The sequence below is a fragment of the Condylura cristata genome, unplaced genomic scaffold (assembly GCF_000260355.1).
Source record: "Condylura cristata isolate star-nosed mole 26May11 unplaced genomic scaffold, ConCri1.0 scaffold00021, whole genome shotgun sequence".
Classification (NCBI taxonomy): domain Eukaryota; kingdom Metazoa; phylum Chordata; class Mammalia; order Eulipotyphla; family Talpidae; genus Condylura; species Condylura cristata.
Genome location: NW_004567122.1, coordinates 1,672,644 through 1,689,194, shown reverse-complemented (window position 1 = coordinate 1,689,194; position 16,551 = coordinate 1,672,644). Strand labels below are relative to the sequence as shown.

The following is a 16,551-nucleotide window of genomic DNA, read 5'->3' as shown; positions in this document are numbered from 1 at the left end:
GCTGGCTTGGTAGCTGGGTTGGGGCACCCCAGAAACAGCTCCATGGAAACAGGTGGTCACTGTTTTGCTTTTGGGGTTTCTTTTCTTTTCTTTTTGCCTTCGGGTGTATGACGAGGCCGCTGCAGTAGCAAAGCGCGGAACCGCCTACCTCCGCCAGGTAAATGTGCCTCACAGGGAAAAGCCGCCATCACGGTCTTTATGGATGAGCCCAGTTTCTTGCCTTTGTTTGCTTATATCTATTTCTATAGTCATTCGTTTATTTTTAAATCATATTGAATATATTTCACAGTACTATTTATAATTATTTGCAACTGAGGTAATATGGGGGTACTGCCCCCCACTAGCCATCACTGCCATGGGGCACCGGCCACCCAGTCACTCATACTCCACCCATACGTACTCTTTGTCCTTGCCGCTCGCTGCCCTCCCCCTTAGTTCCAGTTCCATGAGATACTCCAGTATGGTTGTATCCGCCCAGACAATAAACCCAACTCTTTCTGGCCATAGTTGTAATAAGTAATAGAGTCTTGGGTGAGTGTTTGGGACTGTCCATATTTTTCTTAGAGTAATTAGGGCACAGGTGTTGCAATGTTACGTGTTCAGAGTTTAACAGAAAATGCAGTTGAACTCTTGGGACTACAAAACTAATTGTTGTGTTTTTAGAAAAATAGGACATTTCAACAGTGTGGTTAGTCCAAATAGGAGCAAGTCAAAAAAAGGCTAAAAAGAAGCTAGTAACGACATTTGCCTTTCTGCAAAAGGAAATTGGGCTGTCATCTCCTTGAAATCTTTAGGGCTTTCATCTGATGTGGATTTTAGAAGTTAAAACTAAATTAAACACTAATATAGTTAACTTCCTCTAGATGCTTTTTTTCAATCACTTTTTAGCCCTTACACATAAAACCTTTTTCTACTGTTTGCTTAGTTTGATTTATTTTGACTTGCTGCCAAAAGTAGTCTTATTGCCTGTTTGGATAGTAAATAACTGGAACCCGTTTTCCCACTAAATGTTTCAACAGTGTTGTGGGTAACTTTGGCCCGCTTTAAAGAACCTCTTGTAGTGCTACTTTTACAGCAGATGTAATTGCTGGGTCTCACTCTGCTTTTAGTTAGTGAAGCTCTGTTCACAGAAAAGCCACGATTATCGCAGAAGTTAACAGTAGAACTTGGTTTAGACAGTCACCTGTTCATTGATACCTGCTTCAAGGTCATTCAGATAAGTCCGGTGCTTTTCTCGTCTTTGTCTCTTCCTTCGAAATTTCACTTACATAAACTGATTTATTTCTTCTAGGACTGAAAAGTGTTGGCTTGGATGCATAGATATAAGCTGTGGTGACCATACAGTGGAGCAAGGACCATCTCCTCCACGAGAGAGAAGATGCAGAGAGAAAGGCATGTCTCACATGAATTCCTAAGGTCATAGCCAAATGCAGCCGGGCCGTGTGAATTACTTCCTTCCAGTGCCTTCAGCTTTAGCTAAACCTGGTTTGCTGATTGTTACATGAAACCATACATATGAATTGATAAATTTGACACTAGCTGATAATGGGTGGCATCTGTGCATATTTAAATACTTTGGAGGGACAGGAGGACGGGAAAGAGCTACTGAATACTAAAGAGGGAGTGAAGTCAATGAACTGGTGGTTGCCACTGCCTACTTCAACACTCCTGTCAGGGTTCACCAGTCACGTGAGTTTCTGAGCGTTAATTTACTTAAGCAAAGTGCAGAAGTATCAGGAACTGGGGGAAAGGGTAGATCTGACATGAGAACTCTGAAAAACATTTCAGTAATTACTATTTCAACATTAGTGGAGAGGACAAATACATGAGTGGCCTGAAACTAAACTCCACAAGGAGAAGGAACTTGGAGATAGCTAGAGAAGGGCCAGGTGTGAAGAGTCAACAAGATCTAAGCAGTCAGAATAGAATAACCAAGGAAATGAGAATTGTGAGAACTGACTCACAGTGGTGGGAGCACTGGCTGAACGTGCCAAGTAAAGTACCTGCCACTGGCATGGAAATGTTCTCATTTACGTGATCTGAAACTCCAACTCTGAGAAATGCTTTTAAGAGTGCCATAAAGAGTGCAGAATAAAAACAACAGAAAAACAAAACAGTGCAGTCCAGGCCCACAACGGCGTTTCTATCTGTGGGGCCAGAGTAACTGACCATGTTTTCATGCTGAATCTGTTTCTCACACCGTTTAGTAAAAAAAAAATGGAACTATGAATTCAAAGCAAGTAATTTTCTTATATAGCTACTCTTCTTTATATTCATCATTAGCTCCTTACAGGGAGCACTTTCGTTAAATTGTACTTATTTTTGAAACTTTTAGTCACACATGCTTATATACATTTCACATTCAATTTAAAAGGGAAAGATTAGGAATGAAAATTGTCTGGAATTTTAAACATTGTTTTAGCTGCCTTGGGACTGACAATATATTTTTTCATTGGTGTAAACTGAAAGATTAAGAGAAAAAAGACAAGCCATCTGCAAGGGTTGGTTTGCAGTGAGGTGTAGACTCCTATAGCAAAAAGGTGGTGAAGTCTGTCGTCTGGAGGGCCTGGTGCATCAGAGGGAGAGCACAATGGGCTGTGGGATGGACGTGGACGCTTTGGTGGGGGTGCGTTATGGTACCTGTACTGAATGGGGAGAGAGTAGGAGTTAGATGAAAACCAGGATGTAGAGGTGAAGTTGAACTTCTGAGTTGAAGGGTCAGGTATGACCCTAAAGAGAGAGGCTGAGATGAGGCAAGATGGCAAGAGGTACACAGTCCCGGAACTAAGTGAGAGGCTTGAAAGTTGCACATACCATTGTATGAATATTGGCATCACTTATACTGGCTAGGATTGATTAGGGCGCAAGAGAAGAGCGAGACGATGGGTGAGGCGCTACAAGTTACAAAGCCCGGGGGTACTGGCAAGGCGGCACCATCCAGGGCGACCTTGGTGGATGGTGAGGCTGGGTGCCCTGAGATCAATAGTTCATGACATTAACAGTTGTCAGCCTGGCTATATCCGATGTAGCTAGTTTATATTAAGTGAAAGAAAACACAGTTTAAATATTTTTATATAATAGCAATAAAACTAGAGAGTAGATTTTTATCATGACCATGATTTTTTTAAAAAAGATTTATTTATTTATGCTTACAGAACTGGGGTACAAGCCAGAGGTGTGGGAGTGGGGGGGGAGAGGATTCACCAGAGACACAGTAGGGAGCAGAACAGGCAGATGTACTGAAGTGCACTGCTGAGGGGAGCAGTGGGCGGGTCAGGAAGGTCTGCTGCGCCCTGTGGGTCAGCTCCCTAATGGGGGATAGAGCTTGTACTGCAGTGGCTTTGGAGAGCTTCATAATGTGGTGCTTTAACCCGTTGCATCACCAGGGAGAGCCCCATCATGACCATGATTGTTAACCCTATATTTTTCAAAATTAAAAATAAATTTCCAGATAGTCTGGGACTTGCCACTTACTTTCTGCTGGAGAACATGACAGGATTAAATGAGATATTAATGAAGTGTTTGGAACAGGACCTGATACCTACTAAGTAAAACCCCCACAAATCATGAAGGGTAAAACTAAAGGTCATTTCCTAAGAAGGAAAATCACAAGTCTCCTTTGCCACTTTTTTTCATATATTATTGCCTTTTATATCAAAAGTCATCTTGCTCTACATAGGTTTTTCCTAATTTGTAGGCCAGATGTTTTTTTGCGGTATTTCTGAAAACAGCCCTGTGTTAAGAAGTATAAACTGTGCTTCAGGGTGCTGCAAACACTGGGAGACAGATTTCATAGTTGACGTCAGGACAACTGGCTAGCAATATTTGTATAGCCATGGGGTGCATGTTACTCTCTCAAACCCAGAACACATAAAGTTCAATATATTTGACTACTTAAACATTGCAAAAACAAACATTAAACAAGGCTAGGAGGTAAAAGACAACTATAGAATTTTAGCTGTGGTATGTGGGGTGGAGAAAGAACATTCCTTATGTACAAAGAGGTTTTGTAAAACAAAAAATGCAAAACAAAATTTTCTAAAGGCAAATGTATGGATATGAATAGGGATTGGAATGAAGAAAAATGGCTTTTGAATATATAAGAAGATATTTGTCAGATAGAATCAAAGGAAGCTGGTTTCCTTTGTTGGTTACTGAATCAACTTTATAGGGGATATACACAGCTTTAAAAGATGCAGAGATGTCCCTTACCAGTTAGTGTGAATGCAGTGGAAATTAAAACCGTGTGGACACTCTGGTTGTTAATAGGTGAGTTTTTAATCAAAATCCGAGATAGGCATATCCTTCAACCAAGCAATTCCACTCAGGAATTTATTCTAACAAGATAAGGTGATAACAGTTCAAACTTGTGTATCTGAGCATCAGTAATAGTATAAAAACATTCTAAGTTAGAAATCATAAAAAGATACATTCAACAGATTGCTGAGTGAAATCAGTATGTTACAGAATTGCTTGTACAAACTTGCTTGTGCAAAGGACATTTCTGTAGAACTCCCCATGTGGATTCTGTGTGTGTATCTAGTGCCTCAACCGATGTGGGAAGGATATTTCACCATGCGAATGGTGGCTATCTTTGAGAAGTGGGATATCTGATCATCTTGACACCTCTGTTTATGTTGCTGTGTATTTGAATTGTGAATGAGGACCACACGCATGATTCTATTCTTGCTCCTCGGGATCTTTGCTCTTTCCCCCTCTGCTTGGACCACCTTTTCATTCCTATGTGTCCTGCTCAGCGAGCAAGCCTCCATTGGAAACAATTTCTCACCACTGTTCTTGAAATAGAAGCATCACTTCTCTGACCCTACTCACCACGTCTTGTCCCTGTGTTAGTCTTTCCAACTGTCCTTTGTGCCGTGTGATATATTTTCACTTTCCCTTGTTTGTTTATTTTTGTATTTTCTTATTCTTCACTCTCCCACTAGAAAGTAATTTCCTTGGGCCCTCCCTGGTGGTACAAGAGGCTAAGCACAGCACGGTGAAGCTATCCACAGCCACTGTAGCGCAAGTTCGACCCCTGGCAAGGGAGGTGACCCACATGGCACAGCAGACCTCTCTTGTCTCCCTGCTGCTCCCCTCAGCAGTGTACTTCATCGATCTGCCTGTTCTGCTCCCCACTCTGTCTCTGGTGAAGCCTCTCGCCGCCCCTGCCCCTCTGGCCTGTACCTCAGTTCTGTATGCACAAATAAATAAACCTTTAAAAAAATGAAAAGAAAAGAAAGTAATCTCCTCCAGGGCAGGACTTTGCATGCAGAACTGCAACCCTAGTGCCAGTGATGCATCAACACTTAATAAATAGGTGTTGACTGAATGAAATAGCTGTATGTGTGTGTGTGTGAGAGAGAGAGAGACAGAGAGAGAAAATGAGAAACATCTTTGTACCTTTCAATCTTTGTACCAAAGAGGAACTTTTTAATCTTACAGCAGGGTGATTTCTCTGTTGAGTTATACTGACCTAAATATCCGTATGCTTAATCGAACTCTCAAAAGGCGTGTCTGAGGGTGAACCCACATATTTTTGTTTCCTAACTCCTTTATCACCTCTGAGTAAAATAAGGCGGCTGGGTCCTGCGCTGCTGAAAACCTGCTGCTCGTGCCTTGTCGCCAGTTCTATAGGAATCCAAGAAAGAACACAGTGAAATGCCAAAGTGGCAGCAACAGTGACTTTCCTTTCTCGACACGTGCAGTGTGATTTCTTTGCCAAAGGGAGTGAGTGTAGTGTCTGCTGCCTAAGTATGACCATGATGGTCCGTCCTGTGCCCAGATCCTTGGGAAGGCCCATTTCTTCCACCTGGTGCTGGAACTTCCTGCTGTAGTGACCCTGTGGTGGATGAGGGGTGGGGTGGGGGTAGGGGGTGCTTGGAGCCACATTTACCTGTTTACTTCTCAAGGGCTGAACCACTTCCCGAATACACAGCTCCAGGTCATTCAGGTAGTCCCTTTCTGTCTGGATCAGCTCCTTGATGATCTTGGACCGCTTTGCCATCATTCTCTGCATCTGATGCTCGTCCTCCTGGCTTGGACTCTCCCCAGCAGAACATCCGGCCTGGGGGGTCATCTTTTCTGTTAAATGAAAACATGGATGTGTGAAGCACTCTGAGTCTCAGGTTCTCCGTTACAAACACTGCCACTGCAGGTTATTATTGATAAGTGAGAGGCCCCCCCATGTCTCCAGGGTGTTCTCAGGAGATCGGGTGCAGTTGGGTCCAAAGGTCAGAGTCCCGTGAGACTCTAGCAAGAAAGGGTGTGAGAGAACATATTTGTACCAGGTCAGGTAGAGGACACTGGGGGGTCATGGCATGTGTTGAAAGCCCCCGGTGCTACTGTGTTAGGCAGTAAGCTGTCTCCGGGCAGGTGGTAAAGGGAGTACTGCCACGGTTCAGAACTCCTCAGGACACGCTTGCTTTCCTGTCAGAAGGTCTTTAATAACTGGAATATCTTCCAACTTTGTTTGTCCCTGTTAATGAAATAATTGCCCCTGATTCCTGTTTCCTTAGACATAAAACTCAGTAAAATGGAAAACAGTTGCAGGTAATGGTCTTTCACGTCACAGTCAGAACCCAGAGGAGTAAAGCGACGGTGGAATAGATCATTTTTAGCTAAGCTGCTTCGTTACTCCTCCGCAATACCTTGTGTAACTAGTTACTTCAAAAATCGTGAACCGCTTAGTATAAAGTTGTAAATAAAATATCACAGTCCTGAGGATGTGGAAATAAATTGGAAGACTCACACATAACTGAGGTTGTATATAAAAGTTAAGCGAGCTAAATGTCTCCAAGGGTGAGCTTCCCAGCACAGAGTAAAGTTTTGGAAGCTACAAACAAGACCGTGGAATCAGCAGTGATCAATATGGGCAGTATGGGTGTGCATGTGTGTGCATAAATGAACTTGCTGCCAGCTGGAAGGCATTACAGATTTAACTTTAGCCCCTGCTAAAGTCATTTTATTTCCTTCAAAGCTAATACGAGTCTGATAACTATGTGAAGCATCTTTGATGGTAGAGTATTCCTGAGAACATGGAGCTTTATAAAGGGCTTATAAAAAGTCTGTACAGGAAAAAAAAGTGCACGGGTCAAGATGTACGGAAATGGAAATCAAGAGAGATTGTTCTCTCAGCTCACTTCAGAAACAGAGCTGAGACAACCGGAGAAGCGTTTAGTAGAGTTGTTCATGGTTTGATATAAAGAGACTGCCCAAGAATGTGAAGAGACACTTCAGAAGTAGCCTTTCACCCTGGCCTACTAACTTCAAGAGTTCAGGGAGGTTCGGTGATCAAACACTGAGGAGACACCATGAAGGGGACACCAGCCTCCCTGGAAGGTGTGTTAGGGGGGACTTTGGGCAATTTTGACTGGCAGGTGAATACACTTCTGGACGGACCATTTGCCTGATGACTAGCTCTCCTTCATCAGGGAAGAAGATGCATTTGATAGATGATATCTAAGAGCACATGATTTCCTAAAGTGGGATGTTCAGTACCAAAGAGATAATCTGTGTAAGTTACACAAGAAGAATGTACAAGAAGAGAGACTCTGTATGAATTCATGTTCTATATCTTATGGGGAGTTTCAGTGGTACACCTAAAGTAAAAGCATGCTCTCAGCACCCCAAGTCAGAAAGGCAGAGTTCTAACCAGGCATTATGAGTAGGAATTACTTAGTATACAAAGAGGAAGGCAGGTGACTGGTAAGTGCCTATATATATATATATATACAACTTGACCTTCCTGAGCCTTCTTTGGCTCTTCCTAAAAGAGTGGGTGTTGGGCGACATGGCAGAGGAAGAACCAAGAGCTCCTTTTCTCCTGATAAATAACTCAGAAATGTCACCAGTAGACACCCAGCAACCAACATGGAGAGAATCTAAACATTACTTCACATTATCTTGAAATAAAGGGACACTGTTGGAAAATTGTTCTGACCCATGTCAGTTCTGCGTTCTAAGCCTTCTGCGTCTTATCTATGTATTAGCCATTGAAGACTAGCAAGGAGAAGGGAGTCTTTCCTGATCTTTGGCAAAGAAATATCCCAAAAGTTACTTTCTCAGGTTCCTTTCACTTCTGAATTCCAGGATTCAGTTACTGTAGCCAGTTAATTTATTTCAGAGTTTTCCCACTTGTTGTCCTTTGAAATGCACATTTGTAGATATTGTTGATTAAAATTGGTTGAAAATGGAATAAACATAATAGTATATATTATGTTAGAATTGGATATCATGTAAGTGAATAAATGAAAAATGATTTGAAAGAAAAAGTTTCACTTTTCCAATACCACTCAACAACTTGTTGAGCACAAGTTCGGGGTGTGTGGGGGGACTGACATGGTAGTCAAAGTGCAGTCGAGATGGGAACCTCAGAAACTCCCCCTTCAGAGTTGAGCAACCATGTGAGCTGTTCGCTCTTTCGACTGTGGCCAACTTCATTGCAGGAACAAAGACTCGACTTGCATCATTTATGGTCAAGTGTCTAAACACTTTCTGTGTTTACATTCCTTAATCCAGCAAACTCAGCAGTGCATTGTGGGCACAATTTTCCATAAGATCCTCTCTACCATTGAAACTTTTATCTTTTCAGTTTTACCGTTTTTACACTGCAGCTACGTGTAACATGTAAATATCAACATTTATCACCCAGATCAGCAGTTAGCTAAACAATCTTTTATTTCTAGATAAAGCAATAGATATGCTAAGAATATAGGAAAAATAGAACTTCATGAATATTTTCCAGTCGTTAGGTTAAGCTGACTGTCCAGACTGAAGGGAAACAGGCTGTAAAACTAGATGGTTTTAACTGAAACATGCCACACTGTATGAAAACAGTCCCACGTACTGACCCACTCTTGTCAATCTGCCATTTTTTTCACCTTCAGGCATAATTCCCCACCCTCACCCCCGCAATAATGCTTGATGATGAATTTTCACTATTTGAGCCACAAGTTTTATAGGTAACATGTAATTCCTAGAAATTGAGGGAAGCAGCGGAGGCTTGGTGAAAGGGTAACTGGATGAAGACTGGCTTGCTATTCTGAGTAGTAGAGCATGGCAGACAAGTTAGTCAGTCTGTTGGGACTCAGCATCTTTACCTGTTACAAATAATGGGGACCATCCCAGCGACCTCAATAATCTAGACTTATAGGAGTAGTGCTTGGGGATTCCTAGGGATCTTTGAGGCAGCATTGGAGTCATTTTATTTCCACAGATATGGCTATGAAATTCGCCTTTCTCCAGCTTTTCTGCGCTTTAGAGCAGTGTCACCTGTTTTTAGAGATACCAGCCCTCTCAGAAGACAAAATGGCTCTGATGTGGGCCACAGCTACGTGCACAGAAGAGAGCACACATGTAGCGTACATAGAGCAGTTAGTTCTGGGGTTTGTGTTTTTACATAATGGGCTTATGTTTACATATTCTTCTGCACCTTGAGGTGATTGTTTGCTCGGTGACTTGTTTTCTTCCATTGTATCTGTATATAGTGGGGTGTCTTTTTGTAAATCTGTCCACTTTGTATGGCGAGATATCTGGAGATACAGTGTCTTATTGACAGTAGCAGTATAGATGTCAGACATGAGACATGATGGCTTGCCCTTTATCCACTCTGCTCATTATCTGTTATTTCCATTAACTAAACCCTGAATAGATAAAAATGCTTATCACATCTTAGACTTTCTTCCAAATTCTTACCCACTTACGAGGTGCAGGCTTCTGAGGATAAAACAGTACAAGCTAGAAAGACGCATGGACGAGACTCCGTCTCCATATTTCTATGAAGGCTTTCAACAAATACCAGAGTCCTATCTGAATGTTTGAAAATCTGAGTGCTCTAGGCTCTCTGAAGAGACCAGGGATGTGCGAATACTCACTATTCTACGTGGAGAATCAACAAGTGCTTAGAGACCCTGCAGGGCAGACCAGAGACTGTTAGTTCCTTTTGCTGCCCAGGAGGGCTGGCACGACCAGTACTCAGAATAATTGGAGTTGGCGGTGTGCCTACATGGAGCTGGTGCAGAAGATGAAAGCGAACGTCGGTAAGCACCAACGCGGCGAGGCTGAAACGGATGCAACGGCACAGGCGCACACCAGGCTTTCTGGGTGTATTAAAACGTTCCCAGAAAACTCTTACGTATGTTATAGTAGCTGAAAAAGAGTGGGAAAAGTTTCAATGTCACAAGCGAGTCATGTTTTCAAATTCAAAATGTTTTTGATTTGGGTTTGGAGTACAAGGCAATGTAAACAGACAGACCTCATGCACACACAAAAATGGCTTTATAAAAAGGAGTTTAAAAATTACATAGAAGACAAAGTCCATAAAAAGGAGTGGTCTAGGTACAACCAGAGTAGACAGCATCACTGAATACATCTGCGCTCCAAACAGGACGTTGGGGTGGGATGATCTTCCCAGGTGATGACGTCCTCCTACCTCCGGCTGTTGAACTGTCAGGAGCGTACGTGACTAATGCAGTTTAGCTCAGTGTCTTTCTATCATGCACCACGTGAATGCCACTTTGAATCTCCTGGCAAAAGTGTTACTTCAAGGTAATGTGTATAATAAAACTCTTCTCTTGATGTCACAACCGTGTTATTTCTCCTCTGACAGCGTTGTTAGAACGATACCCACATTGACTACTACTCACCTGCCAGTTCAAAGAGGAGCGTATGCTGTGGATAAGAATAGTCACACACACCTTCTCACTCATGAAATATAAACCCTAAAGCGACAGCTTGGTGGAATTCGACATAAAGCTTCAAAAGTATCACTCATCAAAGTAGGAGCTGGTCTTAAGACTGTGATTTTCATTTCAGTGATTTTAATGTTAATGTTTTCCTCTTAGGGCAGGATATTTTCTCACCTACCCCCCATTTTTCATTGTGTTAAAAAATACCAAGCATGAAATACCCCCTGTTCACAAGTTTGAAGCGCACATTTCAGCGGCAGTAAGTGCTTTCACAGGGCTTGCGGCCATGCCCACTGCTCCCCTCAGCACTGGTCCGTCCTCCTGACCACAACCCCATCTTGGACAGTTAGGCCTCTGCCCCCCTGCCTTTGGCATCTGGTAGTCCCCAACTTCATTTTTTCCTTTAATTAAAAAGCAAAATTTGTTTCTAGATAAAAAAAATGCAACTGGGACAAATAGTCCATCTTCTTGCAACGCACAACTAGACTTAGTTGCTACAAGAACTACCTCAAAATTGCACATACGTGAATTTACACAACCAATTCAGAGGTCTTCAGCATCTGCCTGTGGATTTAAGAGTCCCCAGAACCATCTCTGCCGACAGCCTGCAGCTGAATGCTGTACCTCAGCCAGCAAAGACTGCAAATGTCTGAGGGGAGACGACGGTGTAGAAAGACTACAGAGGCGCCATTGTGTTGCCCTCCTGGCCCGTCACCCGACGGCCTGCTCCCGGAGGACCCTCGCCATCAGGCTGCTTTTTAAGCACTTCTTTTTGGGTTTACAATTCTGTTTCATCATCGTGACTTTCATCGTTGTTCTCACTCTCTTCCTCGTCTCCCCTGTTCCCTCTAAGCGTTTTCAGATAGTCACTAGCTAAAGTCTGTTTTGGTAATAGATCTTTAAAAGACTGAGAGACATGTTTGACTTCTCTGCGGTATTTGGTAAATCACTGTCAGTGATTCCCTGCAGTGCCTGGAAGAATAGGGGATCACAGAGTGAGCAGAGAGCCCTAGGTCATTGCTGCCCAGCCACTCCCTAGTTGTGTCTGTGTTTGGCTACAGTACATCCCTTGTGTAAATGGAAGCATGTATTTGTGCTTTGGTTTCTAGCTTATTTCATTTTGCATAATGACTTCAAGTTTCCGCCTTGTGGCATGGGCCAGAATTTCTTTTTTAAGGCTGAATGATAACCTTGTAGCAGTGCATATTCTTACAGAAATATATGTACAGTAGAGCACTGTGTATCATTAATACAACTATTTTGTTTAAAATATATGATGCTAGCCTATAAGAAGAGCAGCAGTTTTCAAGTACCTATTATGTGCCGATTGTTAAAATACATGCATTATTGATGGTCTTACAACAGTGAGTGTGGAGTTTTACAGATGAGGAAAATGAACTCAGTAATGTAAGTGAAACTTGTTGGGACTGATAGCCTACAGGAGAGCTGGATTCTCATCTGTTTCTTCATAAAGGTGCTGGCCGTGAGGCCTGACTCTCGCCCTGTCTCCTCCGTCAATAACTTATCTTGTGCACAGGTCCCTGTGTTATTTCACTGAAATTGTGTTGTATATGCAGACATGACATCCGCTCTGGCTCCGCCACCCACTTGCTGTGCGACCTTGGCATCACCAGACTGCTTCATCTGCGGGGTTAATAAGAGCTCACATTTTGCACCCACTTTGTGCTGACAAGCTTGTCTTGTATTAGCTCTTTGTTCATCACAAAGACTCTGAGGTAGATCTATTTTATTCCCTTCCCCTTATTTACTCTGTGCTGAAGTGCACAGAGGTGAGTGCTGAGATCATACCACACTAAGTGGATTCAAACCCAGCCAGCCTGGCTCCCAAGCCTGCATTTTAACCACCGCTGGAAGGTTGTCAGATCTGCGATAAAGCGGGAAAGTGACTTAACGCAGTGTCTGACACATAAGAATCTTTCAGAATGTGCCAGGCATTATGACCACAGTTACCTCCGAGTTTTCTCTATCTGCTTCTCAATGGCTGCACCTGCTTTTCCCCCATGCACATCTCCAAGGGCAAGAGGTGAGATTGATCATCCATCAGGAAACAGCCTTTGGTGCCTCTGGACTGCTGCTCTAAGGAAAAGCAAAGCAGCCAGGACTTGGGCAAAATCTGTTCTGTGTCTGAGCTATGCTCACAAGGAATTCTAACGAGCTGGGAGGTGGCCCTTGATGCTGTCTGGCATAATACAAACCCCTGCATTTGCCAATCCTCTCCCACTTACACTGAAGCTAAATTACCAATTCAGGTAAAATTCTGACAAATTCATCGAAAAGGTGTGCTGCTCAGGGAAGGTAAAATGACTGAGCTAGAACGTGTGTCCTGCCAAATACACAGCTCATCATTACTCTAAAGACCTAGGTCCTTACTTATCTGGATTGTTTCCTAGCTGTATTATTTACCAATCACTGCCAGTAATTTTAATTTCCATAATTATATTGACACGTCATTTATCTCTTGTAACTTTACTGAGGTTAACATTGTGTTATAATATTGTGTATGATTAAGGGGGCCAGGCTCACACCTCTTCAGATATATGTACCAGACCACTAAACCCACCACCCTCTACCCTAGACCCTGCCTCAAATTCCTCAGTAAGATTCCTAGGGGTTTGGTTGTTCCTTTGCTTTGCTGCTTTGCTTTCCATGCAACTCACTTACCCCTTGATAAGAAAGAGTTGGGGCTAGTCCTTTCATGTATCAACCTGGAAGTTTTGCATAATAGCACCTGCCCTCACCCCAGCCCTGAATTCCCACACCTAACTAAATTACTTTTTTAGAAGATTTATTTGTGCATACAGAACTGGGGCATAGACCAGAGGTGCAGGGGTGAGAGGATTCACCAGAGACAGAGTGGGGAGCAGAACAGGCAGATCGACAAAGTACACTGCTGAGGGGAGCAGCGGGCGGGTCAGGGGAGGTCTGCCACGCCCGTGGATCACCTCCAGGGCAGGGATCAAACTAATGCTGAAGTGGCTGTGGCTTGCTTAGTAGTGCTGTGCTTTAACCTGTTGTACCACCAGGGAGGGCCCCTAATTACTTCTTAATTAAATAAGTGGACATAGGAGAATTTGAAGATAAGCTAGCCATTTTACAAATTTCATAGTTTTTAAGAGTTTCGAGTTGACTCTATACTTTACGTTGCATACACAGTATGAATAAGATAACCCTTTCTGTCAACAAGTGGCTTCTGTAGAAATAGCAATGGGTATCTGCACCACAGGGTGGGTGAACCCCCACCAAACACCAGCCAGCTGATGCTGTGCACTTCGCCCCGGGATGACTGACTGTGTCGTGTGTTGTGTTCAGCGCGAGCCTAGTTATGTCTGTTGTATTTCCTATTGTAATTTCACTAGTTAAACTCAAATAAACTGGTGAAGTGTGAGAGTGAAAGAATGTGTTTTTGAGAAAACTACTTTAATGCTTTGAAATGGTTTGATCAAGTTAATATTGCCAGTATATTGTGGCTGTATTAGGGATTGAATGAGGTGACTATAAAATTTTTGAATTTTTTTTTTTCTGAGAAGATTCTGTGACCAAATCGTGTTGCAATGTCAAAAAGATCAGGCAGTATTTAAAAACTGGCATGCAGATGTAACTGCAGTAGACAGAGGCCTCTGCTAAGACCAGCTGTGAGAGCAGCCACTGGGTAGAGCGGCGTGTCCTGGACCCCAGGAGGGCAGAGGCAGCCACTGGCCAAGCTTGGCAGCAAGTACAGATGTGAGAAGAGTCTGGGTGACAGAACGTTAAGAGAATGTGGTAAGGGGTGAGTCTAGAGGAGACAGATCTTGAAGATCAAGTTAAGGATTCTAGGATTTTTAAAAATAGTGGAAGTCAGTGCGGAGTTTCTAGCAAGCGAGTACCGTAACCAGATTCTCCTTGCGAGACTACTTTGGGCCCAGGGGGACGGATTTAGAAGTGGGTGGAGAGCCAGGCTATGGCAGGGAGTCAGGGAGGTGACCTTGAATTGCGCAGTTCTGTCAGAGATGGAGGACGGAGGTCGCCAAGCTAGTGTAGACACCCACAGGATGGAGAGAACCGAACAGCTTGAGAAACACGGGCGCAGAAATGATGGGCGTAAGCGGGTGAGCCTTCCAAGCCCGGGGCAACACAGGTGGGTTCCGGTGACACAGATGCCTGACGGTGGACGGGGCAGTGTGCCCGAGAGAGAAAGGGGTGCTGTGGGGACAGAGCACAGCGGGAGCTGCCCGGGGCCTTCCCAGTCCTGCCACAGTTACAGAAACCTGTGCTCATTTCTGGAGAGAGTCTCTCACTACAGAAGTTGAGTCTGGGCTTGTGAAGGTCACCCCTCCTCACACGTGTCCTGTCCCCTCGCCCCACATGGTGCAGACATCCTGCACCTTCCTCGCTGTCCCAGGCAGGCCCCCCAGAGGACGGCGAGCACCTCCTCCCAGCCTCGCCCGCTGCGCGTCACGTCTGCTCCCAGAAGCCCCAAGCCCTTGACTGAGATTGCATGGAGCCCCGCGGTAAAATCTTTTATCAGTTCAGCAGAAATCCACCCCGTGGAAAGACGAATGTAGCAGGCCTCTGTGGAACAGGCCGACAGTAACTGCGTGTCAGACAGGGTCTGGAGAGGGGCCGTGGAGCATTAAGTGAAGCTGCGAAGGGTCGGAAGGCTCAGACACTGGGGCAGGGAGACAGTGTACCCTCACTGGAAGGGCTGTGCTTTAGTTCCTCCGACTGCTAATTGCTGCAGAAAGCAGAGGAGTAGATTTCAAAAAGGAATTGAGCAGAGCTTCCCCAGCTTGAAAAACACGTGAGTGGCAATGATTCGGGCTCCTGAGGCGATCCACACAGGGCAGCCCAACAGTGAGAGCGCGGCAAGTGGGCGCTCTCCGGAAAGGTCTTTAGCAGGAAAAGATGAGTGAGAGAGGGAGGATTGGGGGCCCTGAATAGAAGGGAGCGCTCCTTGGCAGAACTGTCTTTATCCGTCGTTCTGCAAAGTTGTGACTTGGTGAAAAGGACTGATCTTAATCCATCTGTTCTGTCCCGGGCCTCGTGGTGAGCGCCCCTTGTCCTGGGTCATGGACTCTCAACTGGCAATTGTACTTCTCTCAAAGGCTCCCTGGGCACTCTGGCCAGCCCTGCAGTCAGTTGTTACATCTGGGGGTGGGAATGTTCCTGGCATCTAGTGGGTAGAGGCGAGAGAGGCTGCAAACAGCCTCTGATGCACAGCACAGCACCCCAAAGCGAAAACGTCCCGAGCCCAAAATGACAGCAGGGCTGCTATCGGCAATCCTTTCCTCAGGGCTGGCAAAATGTAAAGAAAAAAAAACAGAAAAACCTCAGTCTTTATGAAATCTGCAGCGCGGTGATGGAGGAGAAGTGATAAGCGGACGGACACAGCGGCGTAATCCTGCCTGATAGGGAGCGGCGCTCTGAAGGCATAGTGCAGGCTGGCGAGGGCGCGCCACCATGGCGTCCTGGCGGTGGGGTGGGGCTTGAGCAGAACCCCAGGGGGCCCGTCACCGTCTTTACCAGAAAGTGGAGTTTGCTGATCGTGCATGAATTTAGGGTAAATGTGATTTGTGGGTACATTATGCAAATACCTCTACTTCTAACATCCATCCAGCACCGAAAGCTTGATGCCAGTTTGGACCTAGGGCCACAGCATTCTCCGTGTTTTACACAGTTTAGATAGAGGACAGGCAAGCCGGACACCCCCCACGACCAGGGGGTGACAGGCTCTTCATTCAGCTTGGCTCTGGCCGGCCACGGGTTCCAAACACCTGGTCAAAACATTCGCCGCACGTCTGTGGCACAAGCACACACGGGCTCTACCGTGAGCGTCTGAATGTCGTCGCCGCCCTGTGTGAGCTGG

The 16,551-nt window shown here is 44.6% G+C and overlaps 1 protein-coding gene across 1 annotated transcript in view; it reads right to left on the bottom strand.

The window, feature by feature from the left end:
- The window catches only part of ARHGEF38 (Rho guanine nucleotide exchange factor (GEF) 38), a 78,249-nt gene that overhangs the window by 49,089 nt on the left and 12,609 nt on the right, over window positions 1-16,551 (bottom strand). Inside the window, exon 2 of the mRNA XM_004686597.1 lies at window positions 5,897-6,084. Coding sequence (XP_004686654.1) covers window positions 5,897-6,084 — 188 coding nt within the window. The remainder of the gene's footprint in view (window positions 1-5,896; window positions 6,085-16,551) is intronic.